We start from the raw sequence: 10,377 nt of genomic DNA, 5'->3' as shown, positions 1-10,377 counted from the left end.
TTAGTTCATATAAAAGAGATCTACCTCCTCTACGCTGACGTGGCCCCTAGAAATAGTTTCAGCAGGACACAGGGAGCCCTCACATCCGTTTAGAACATGAATAAAAGATGAACCTACCTTTATCGCGCGTGTTTTGTGTTTTGTGGCGGCCATTTTGAATTTTTAATACGCGCGCGGTGTGCTAGTGCGAGGTCTGGAACCGAAATTACGGAAAATCGCTCGGAGTCTGCTCGGAGCTCTAAGAAAATGACAACTTATCACTTTATTATCCTCGGTGAGCGATCGGCTACCTCCGAGAATTTGCGAATTTTCCCGCCCGTCCCAGACGTCCGTAATTTCGGTTCCAGACCTCGCACTAGCACACCGCGCGCGTATTAAAAATTTAAAATGGTCGCCACAAAACACAAAACACGCGCGATAAAGGTGAGGGCTCCCTGTGGCAGGAGTTTATTTGACCCTATTGGGTTCCTCTGCTTTCACAACTTCGTTCCCAGGGCTTTTCCCTTGAAGTATCACGGGATCGTGGAAACGAGGTTGCTGGCCTCTGGGGGACCCAGGGGCAGCTAGGGCCTCTCCCGCTCTTGATTTAAACTTTCGCCCAAAAATATCGCATCGTCCCGACTAGCTGCCCCTGAGTCTCCGAGGATGCTGGGTAACGAGATTGAACCCAAGCCCCACATAAGCATACCCTTGAAAGGCCTTTTAAACTAGCCTAGTCATTCTAATGGCTCCACAAAACCCCTCCAAGAAAAATTCATCTGCCTCGAAAGAACCCCCTTTCTCAACAAATGATCGATTCGCAGGCGTGATTGATGTAAGTCAGAACCTTACATCTCGATTCAAATATAGAATTCTGAAATGCCTTTAAGAGAAAATTTCCCTCCCGCGATGCTATAGAGAAATCACATGTAGAGCACAAGTAAACTTCGAACTTTGCTTATGTACTCTAAACTCAGGTTAACATCGTTTGGACTGATCTGGAAGCCGTCATCCGATAGTGACAGTGGTCGTAGTTAGATCTCAGGTCTGGCCTGATTTAAAAAGACATCAGCAGATGTATTAGGCAATTGGGATCACTAGGAGAAAAACATGCAACATGCTACCTACCGGCGGATCAAATGACCCTGTAAACCGAAACATCGTTTGTTTTGAGAACTAAACATCAACCGGCAAGTGATTGAAATTGTTCTAAAACCTTTTAAATTAACACCGACACAACCTGGGTGAGCGCAATTCACAATCCCTCGATTGATATTGCTGGAAAACAAAAGCAATTTTTCCAAGCGTAATGTTATCAAGTCTTCTATCGATAGCTTGTTAAAAATCCATTAACTCGTTAACTTGTATGTAAACCAAATCAAAACAAACAAAATGTTTCTTGTTTTACCAGTCAAAATTGTATGTTGTGAAGTTGACCCATATCCGCTTTAAAAAGCAACAAAAAACTGCAACCTACTGTTGAAATTTTGTACGGTTTGTAGGTGTTTTGTAAATGCTGTGAGCGAGTATTTTAATAGTGTTTTGATTAACAGCAGAGAGAAGGTGTAAAAAATGAATCAATTTCAACATTTTGTCAGTCGGAAGCAAGAGGGGCGGGTTGCAAAACGCGTTCTGATTGGCTCATACGTGGCAAAATGTCATCTGATTTCTACCTTTGCCCACCAGATATTTGGAGGCCTGTGATTGGTCAATTTTCGTCAGGCCACTCACAGGCCATCGACAACAGCTCACTTGAAACGGTTTGTCGTATAAATTCTACGAACATTTTGAAAAGTCTTCTTCTTATACATCGCCTGATGGGATTCACAATGCAGTGTTTACTTTGTGGAAGGCGCTCTCCTTCGAGTGGGCAATTTTTCCTGAACTTTTGCCGTCGAATCGCTCCATCAGTCGTCAATGTTTTCGTTCGTGGTATGGTGTTGTTCATTCTCGGCGCTTTCTTTGCTTTGGTTTTGTTCATGTTTTCCGTGCTACCTGAAGCGAGGAGAAAGCGAATTCAAGCTGTAGACTTTGGAATAATTGCAAACTTGTTCAGTGCTGTGTGGTGGATCGCTCCGTCTTCGGGAACAGCGGCTGCCTTAGTGGGAATTATGTACCCTTGCACCGACATTCGACTTGGAAAACCTCACAAACTTGAAAGAGAATGGTCAAGTGTTTTCAAATGTGTGGCGTTCTTTCTTGGAATAAGCCACGCTTGTGCTGTATCCTTTGTACCGTGTGGCTGCGTGTCTGTAAGAGTAATCTAATGCCTGAAGAATTTAAGGCTTATATTTATCTTGCGTATAAGCTTACGTGGAGAGCGATTTGCTCTGCGCCCTGGTTCATTTCCGGTCACTCTGACGCTTTCCGCTCGATTGCAACAAAGCAAAGGGAAAACATTTTAAAAGATATAGCCCTACTATTAATTCGCCAAATATTGTTTACTTCTGCTCGCGCAAACAATTTGCCTTTGTTGGGAAAAATGGCACTAAGCTGTAGTTTGCTAGTTCAATATTTGTTTCACTCTGTTTTTGCGTGCATATTTGTAAGGTTGACGTCACAAAGGGATTTTTTTTCGCGAGAACTTTCCTTCGTCTTCGTAATCAGTGTACCGTTTCGTGAAAATGAAATCGTTGACGTAATTTTTTGAGTCTTATTTGAGGGCAGACTGGCAGGAAGTTAATGGAGGACAGAGGTAATTTTCTTACTGTCTTCATACTGCAGGACTAAAGGCTAACAGTTTAGAACTTGTTTCAAGATATACATAAAATAATAAATTGATGTAAAACCCGAGATATGGAATAGCTATCAATCTATAGTTAGATTTGACTTCTGTTTTGTAAAATGACTGATACTTTAAAGTCAACATAGCGTGCTAGTGAAGTTGAACACAAATTTCAGGGTTGCCTGAATAATACCTATTTGTCACTTTTGACATAATTGTTCTAAAAATGGAGCCCCCTACTTTAATACCTTTGTGACAATTCTGAAATATACAAGCACTTGGCCTGCATCTTAAACCAGTTTAAACCTGTTTTTATGGCAGCAAAATTACAATATGTTCAATTAGCAATGTAATTCATTGTGGCTAATTATTTGATAAGCAAATTTTTATGAAGAATATTGTTTCGCATAGGCCATGTTCGATATATTGAAATTCTAACATGGCTGCAAGGCTTTCAGGAGAAACCTCTATATTTGGTTGTGTTTTCTTTGTATTCAAGTCTCTTGGGAATTGAGGGTCAAAGGAAACTTCAGCAAATTTGCAATTTTGTCCTTGAAAGCCTCAGGTTCATGTTAGAATATTTGATATATCAAATGTGGCCTCTTGCTGTGTATTTTACATGCCAAAAAATGCAATTTTTAGTAATAACCTCTATAAATTTCAGTTTCAAAATTTTTAAGTCCAATTATATGCTGTCTATGCCACAATGCAAAATACAGCTGGTAATTAAGATAAACTGCCAAACTTATTTGTGAGGAAAAACTATCTAAGTTATGAGGTACAGCAAAAACCTACATGCATTTTCCAAGTTAGCTTTAAAAGGTTCTTATATAATTGGTGTTTACTGGGAAATTAGGTTATCTAGGTTTGCAAACAGGTTCTTAATTTAGGAAAAAGTGTTTTTGTTGCTGGAAGAATATAGGTACTGCCTATTTTTTATATAAAATATGCATATAATTATGTCTAAATCACAGTGTGAAAACAGTATGAAACTCAAGGATTAGGCGATATTGTTAATATTTCAGTAGAACTGCCATCGACTCTCTAAAAAGAAGCAACTACTGTTAGTACATGTGCAATTACAGGTGCGTTACTATGTTATGTAATATCTGAAATGATATTGCAAGAGATTTGGCTCGTTTCCAGTGCTCATTATCAGGGCTTGAAAACATCTAGAATTTCAGCTTGCCCTTTCAGACAGCCAGCTCTCTCATTTTGCTTGCCCTGGGCAAGTCTTAGTTGAATTGTTTTACATGTAGATGTACAGTGGTAAACTAGTCATAAATGTGATTGGGTGATAAGTACATGTTAAGTATATTGAACAAAAAATTGTTAAATTTTGTTAACTTTTCTAAATTGTTGAGTCATCCTTGACATTTTGGTAGAAAATTTCTTTCAACAGCCCAACAAATTTTTCCCTCTTCATGGCCATAGCTTCGTTAATTCTTTGGTGGTTATTTGACCGATCAAAAAATGGCCTTGGACTTGCTGTGCTTATAACATTTTGTGCTTGTGCTCTTCTACAGTCCTTGATATATCTTGGAGTGTACAGGTAAATGGCTTCATGTCCTTTGACTTAGATTTACATTGTGTCATTGTTTGTTGCAAGTTTAATTTTTCATGTAGGTAGGAGGAGGTGAAGTATGTGTATGAGCCAAGTGGCCCATCAGGCCAGCGCTTATCTCCGGTTTTAGTAGCATGAAGCGACTAGGTGCAGTGCTTCTCTTCCTCCCCCCCTCCCCGCCCCCCCCCCTGCCCCTGGATGTGATGCTAGTCCATTGCAGAGTTACCCCCAAATTAAAATTGCTAGTACCCATTTATACATGTGGGTGGAGAGAGGCACTGTGAGAGTTAAGTGTCTTTTCCAAGAACAACACAGTGTCCCCGACCATGACTCGAACCTGGACTGCTCAATCTGGAGGCGAGCACACTAACCATGAGGCTGCCGCGCCTCCCTATTTTTCATGCACTAGGTCATATTTTTACAAAACCCATGTCACATAATTGAGTAGTCAGCATAGTCTAGCCAAAAGAATAGCAGACACCATCAGGCCAAAGTCCGGCATACTGGAAGAGTCCATCTAAGTTTCCCCAACCCATTAAGCAACTATGAATGTTTTTTATTCTCCTTGAATAGAATCCTCTATCAAACGGCTATTGCCCAACATTAAATTTGTGGTTAGCCATATATACCTAGGTGGGAGAGATGCATTGTGAGAGTTGATAATACATGTATGTGAATCTTGCCCCACCTAGTAAGAGCTCATTGCCAAACTCTGAGTCCATTGAATCTGGAGTCCAGAGATAGATTGGCTTCTTAATCAGAGGGAGAGCAGAAATACTACCAGTCAATTAAAGCTACAGAAAAACTGTTGGGATAGATCACTTAGTCCAATGTAGTCTTAACCTGTTAATTTTCTATGTCATACACATCTGCAGGGTTGTAGCGAAGAAAATAGTCTCTCGGCTAAGATTTTCATTGAGTCAGTCACCATTTTTCATGCAAGACCTGGAACAAAATTTTCGTCCCCAGTCTTTCACAACACCTTGAATGTGGGGCTACCAAGCTTTGCATTTACAAGATGACAGATGCAGTACACAGAAAGAGAACACTCTAAACAAAAAGGATTATATTTCATTTACTTTACTTGTTATATAGTGGAACTGATACTCAAGATAGTCAGGAATTTATTCCAGACTTTTCATTTAGATGGTTCAATATGGTTCAGATATTGAATGATTGTACGTGCGTAACCTAAAAACCGCGAGTTGTCCTTTACCGAGTGATCGCCCGCCAAAATCCAGTCGGCGATCTACTCTTTCTCTGCCGGCCTATTTCTCTGGCAGCCGGTGCTTAGCAACAACCCTGCATACTGTATGTAGTTTGAAAAAATTATGGAAATTTGAAAATTTTGTTGCATTGTATACATGTACATCTGTGAGCTTTCTTCTTGAAACCATAATTTTGATTTCCAGGAGTGATTGGTTTGTAAATTCTCATGACATTTTTAATACATTGTCAAGGAGAATGGGGGAATTGATCAACTAGGGGATGTGGTCTTGTTATTATGTACATGAAACCAACAAAGAAATGAGTGGTATAAGTTAGGAAAATTAACTTTCAGATCTTGCAAGTGAAAGGTTTAAGAAAACTAGAGTAAAGTATTTGATCAGCAAACAAAATTGTGTTTTTTTTTAATTCTGTGTAGTAAATTATCAATGAAAGTTAACATAATTGTCATGCATGTTTCCATGATTTTCTCTGTAGAAATGGTGAACCAGATTTCCTATATGCTAGAACATGGATTCCGTGGTTCTTTTTCTCTGGTGTTGTAACATTTGGAACCATTGGAAGACAGCTGGCCATGGTATGAGTTTCCTGTTGTTTAACCTCCTTTAAGTCAACATTCCTCTCAGTAATAAAGATAAAAGCAGCAATTCAATTTAATTTTCCTTTCAAAATCCCATTCAAAAACTTCAGATAGCACATTGGTCAGAGGGCTTGTCTAAAACCATTGTCTTGGGTTGGAATCCTGGACCAAGCATTGTACACATAGATCTCTGTTTCTTATGTTGGTTTTTGTCCTTGCTCCTAGGGTTTTTCTCTGGGTTCTCCAGTTTTTTCCCTCCACAAATTCCAAAATTTGTAAATTCCAATTTCATCTGGAAACAGTGAACCGGACACTCTGTAGGAACTGCAACTGCTAATTCCTATTTAGTGGCAATTGTTTTTCTATTGAAAATGAAACTTGATCTAAAACCTTAATGTTAATTGGATTAAATTATTGATGTCTGTCTTTGCGTGACACAGGCAACAAATAAAAGAACTTGTAGAGAAATTATTTGTTCTCAAATTGTGCATGATTTTCTGTGATTTACATAGTGTTTTCTTTTTGTTTTGTTTTTGTAATACTAATGACAGAAGGATTAGGTCTTGCTTTTCTGATTTTAAAAATGTGAGCCAGAGAAACAGGAAACTGTCCAATTAGTACAGAAGTTTGTGAGAATGTAGAAATATCTTATTTAAAACAATATTTATAACTAGTGTTTTGTCAATCCCCTACAGATTGAATACAACTTTGGAAGAAGTAAAGAACATGTGGACTAAGAAAATGGTTATGTAGTCCAGACGAGATGCTCAAAGCAGGCATCAAAAGAAGAACATTCCCTTTGAAATATGGACGGTGTTAAAAATTATAGAACTGTATTGAAGAAATAGCAGTGTAAAAATGGTTAGACTAAGTGCCATGGTCTGTAGTATATCGTTGAATATAGTTGTGTTGTTATGCGGTATTGAAATTCAAGGAGATCGCAAGGTCACACTGCAAGTTATAGTCCAAACTATTGACTGATATTAATAATTAATATCAGTCCAATTCATGACCACTGCTGGAAATAACAGTTGGTCATGAATTGGTCAATGTCTGACTTGATTTTGAAATTATCCACCTAATTTTACAGTGTGGTTAGACATCACATCCAAGTACCAGTGGAAAATGACTTCACTTTCTATTGTGGTTATCTAATTGACAAACCATGTGTGTTTTGAAACATATGGAAAATCATAAATAGATGGATACACTAAAATGTAAAAATTATTATGTCTGGCCAAAGTAGAGATTTGAAAGGACATGTGTTCTTCTAAGTAAGGAAAAGGTCTGTCCAGCAGTGAAACTTGTTAAAAGTGACATTAAAATTATTATATACGGTTTTTCTGTTACTTTTAAGAAATGATGCTTAAAATACCATTGTGTAGGTCTAGAAAATATCCATACTCTCCCCACAGAAGGGATTGGAATTTCCTGGGGGGTGGGGGGTTCGGTAAGACCAAAAAATTTAAAGAAATCTGTGAAGCTTTATTGGAATTTCCAGAGGGGTTGGGGGTTATTAGAAAAAATCCCTTCCGTGGGGGAGGTATGGATATTTTCTGGAACTACACATTGAGAGCTTGGTTCATAGCCAGGCAGATTTAAAAGTTGCAATATGTTGACCAAAGCTCGCAAAGTTGCGTAGAATATTTTTGGAAATTTAAAACAAGATGAAAATTTCTACCCATAAGCAGTCATCTGTTTTCTATGGGTGGAAAAGGCTGTGCCGATTCACTTTTTGCTTGTAGAAAACAAGAGGAAGAAGTCTAACTTTCAAGTCTTTCAAGTCTTACTCAACTGGGAAATGGGAAGAGGAAATAATATATAATGCTGCATTTTATTCGCCAGCAACAAGAGAAGAAAGTATTTTGCATTTGCTATCTAACTGACAGGGATTTGTTGTATAAATATTTTACAGAACTTTTGTCGGAGTATGTATTGGGGAAATCCTTGGACAAGAAATTGTCTTTGGACAATTTTTGTTTTAATTTTGGCCTTTGGGGTATCTCTCCTCTCTTGATGGTACTTTTGATGTATTATAAATATCAATTAAGTGACATAATTGAGTTTCAAGCTTTTAATTAAGTCTTTTAGAGTCTTGTAAAAATGTATATGCATGTTAGAAATTAAGGTATATAAATGTAATTTAGATTGTATCTGTAGTGTTCTGTCAAAGATGAATCTTAGTATCATTATGGCATATATATATATATATTTTGCTTTAAAATGTTTACTGCCCATAAAGTTGAATCTGTTAATATTGGCTAGCAAAGATGTTGTGACAACTGGTCTATTTTAGAGGTTTTCAACAAAAAAGTTACTAGTGCAATCAGTGAAGAATTGTGAAGATTATAATCACAGTCTATGAAAAATATTTTTAAGTTAAATGTCAATGCCCGTGTGGAATTTTCTGGCGGGTTCCAGAAAATGTTGGAGCGGCAGGTCCACAGAGATGTTTGGCATTGAATTTAAACTCTATGAAGCGGTTTATGTTTGAGCAACAAAGGAAGATAGAGATTCTTGCAGTGCAAGAAGTTCAATGTACTTCCTAACATCTTTGCTACAATTGCAGACATAAAGTGAATATGGCAGAAAACTTTTATTTGGGAATCATTGTTCCTTGTTATTCCTTGCATTTGGCATATTTTCATTATTGAATCACTGTTTTGTGTAACATGTATACTGGAGAGTTTCTTGCTGTAGAACTGTTTGAAATGTAAATAAGGGTTGTATGAAAATGCTTAAGTTACCATAATTAAGAAATAGAAAATGTATTCATGCATATTTATCATATTTTGGCATGTTGCATTGTAATTAGAGTAACTTGGCAAACCAGGCTGAAACGTTTTCATTGGGTAAACAAAGGGTATTGATAATGTAAAGCAATTCTGAGAATGTACTAAGTTATTTGCCTGGGAATCTAGCTGCCTTTCATTGCTCCTGACTCTTTTGGCTTTAGCAAGAGGTAGCTATGTTAAGAGGTCATTAATGAATTGAAATAATATATTATTTTAATCAAAATGTCTGAATTAGTTGTACCTGCAAAGTATATCCTTTGTTTTAAATGTCACAATTTGTATATATATTTAATAAAAAATGAAATACTCCACTTAACTTGTATGGAACTGAGTCACTTATGCAACTGACCTGTAATACCCAGTCACCATGTCATCAAGGCTTTTTAAAGAGGTACAATGACTTACATTGGTTGTGTGCAGTTGTTTTCGTCTTCACTCATCAAGCAACAGAAAAAAGGTATGTATGACCACAAAACAGGCACTTTGAAGTAAACTAAAATAACAATACTGTACTGTGGGCAGATATGATTGGTTAATGAGCCACGGATTACTGCACTGATAAACTGGTCAGTATGACTGCATGACCAGAGGGTGGACTCCCATATAGATAGAACTGTGGTCCTTGTTGGAAATTTTGAAAAAAAAACCCTAAGAGGAACTAAGAGCGTGGCTTGAAATTTTCTTACTCCTAAGTGGTACCAATTCTAAAACAACACATACCCTATCCTTTTTTTACGACTCGGTACCCTAAAAGGTACCGCAAAATCTTCTGCTGTGGACCTTTGGAGGCTGAATAGCCAGAGGTACCAAGGCTGCTCTTTTCACACCAAAAAGGTATGACAAACAACCCTGTCCCTGCCCATTTCTAATATACTTGGAATCCCCCCCTGGGCTGCATGGTTATATCATTTATTCTGACAGCTCCTCAAAAACAGATGAGACATTTCCTATTGAATATTCATGAATCATGTGAAAATTAATTCCCCTGGAGTGAGCACAAAGAAAAAAGCTTAAATATGCTATGTCAGAGATGGTGAGCTTCTAGTTGCCTGGAGTAAGCAAATATTTTTTTGTCACAAGATTAGCAAATCATGTTTTTGTCACGATTTTATTTTGGGCACACCCACCATGGAATCTAGTGAACCAGAAACCTTACAAACTGCTTGGTAGCATAACTACAGATCTGTGTAACAAGACAAGTAGACAGAATGAAGTGGCTAGATATAGCACATTAGAGTAAGAGGTATGCGTTACTTGACCAAGTGTGAGGTCAAGATGGCTGGATATTGGCCAAATTCTTTTTTTACCGTGTTTATGGGCTGAGATGGGGTCGAGGTTCATAAACTCGCAAAAAAAGAACAAGGCCAATATCAAGCCATCTTGACCGAACAAGCTTGGTCAATAATGGATTTATTATATGGCTTTCGGGGAAATTTTTCTTGCGCGTCATGGCGGCTAGTCCCGACCAGGCAAGATAGCTCCATCTTGCCCGCTCACAGAGCTAGCC

General features: G+C 37.9%; 1 protein-coding gene across 1 annotated transcript; it reads left to right on the top strand.

The window, feature by feature from the left end:
* Positions 1-1,472: 1,472 nt before the first annotated feature.
* On the top strand, positions 1,473-9,181 carry LOC110067068 (insulin-induced gene 2 protein-like). The gene is made up of 4 exons (XM_020774359.2): positions 1,473-2,201; positions 4,090-4,256; positions 5,973-6,072; positions 6,771-9,181. The coding sequence occupies exons 1-4, from the start codon at positions 1,635-1,637 to the stop codon at positions 6,810-6,812; spliced, it is 876 nt and encodes a 291-aa protein (XP_020630018.2). The 5' UTR covers positions 1,473-1,634; the 3' UTR covers positions 6,813-9,181.
* Positions 9,182-10,377: the final 1,196 nt, after the last annotated feature.

Source organism: Orbicella faveolata, unplaced genomic scaffold (genome assembly GCF_042242905.1).
Source record: "Orbicella faveolata isolate gen_17 unplaced genomic scaffold, um_ofav_v1 contig_13, whole genome shotgun sequence".
Lineage (NCBI taxonomy): Eukaryota > Metazoa > Cnidaria > Anthozoa > Scleractinia > Merulinidae > Orbicella > Orbicella faveolata.
This window is presented reverse-complemented; position numbering and strand designations above follow the sequence as displayed.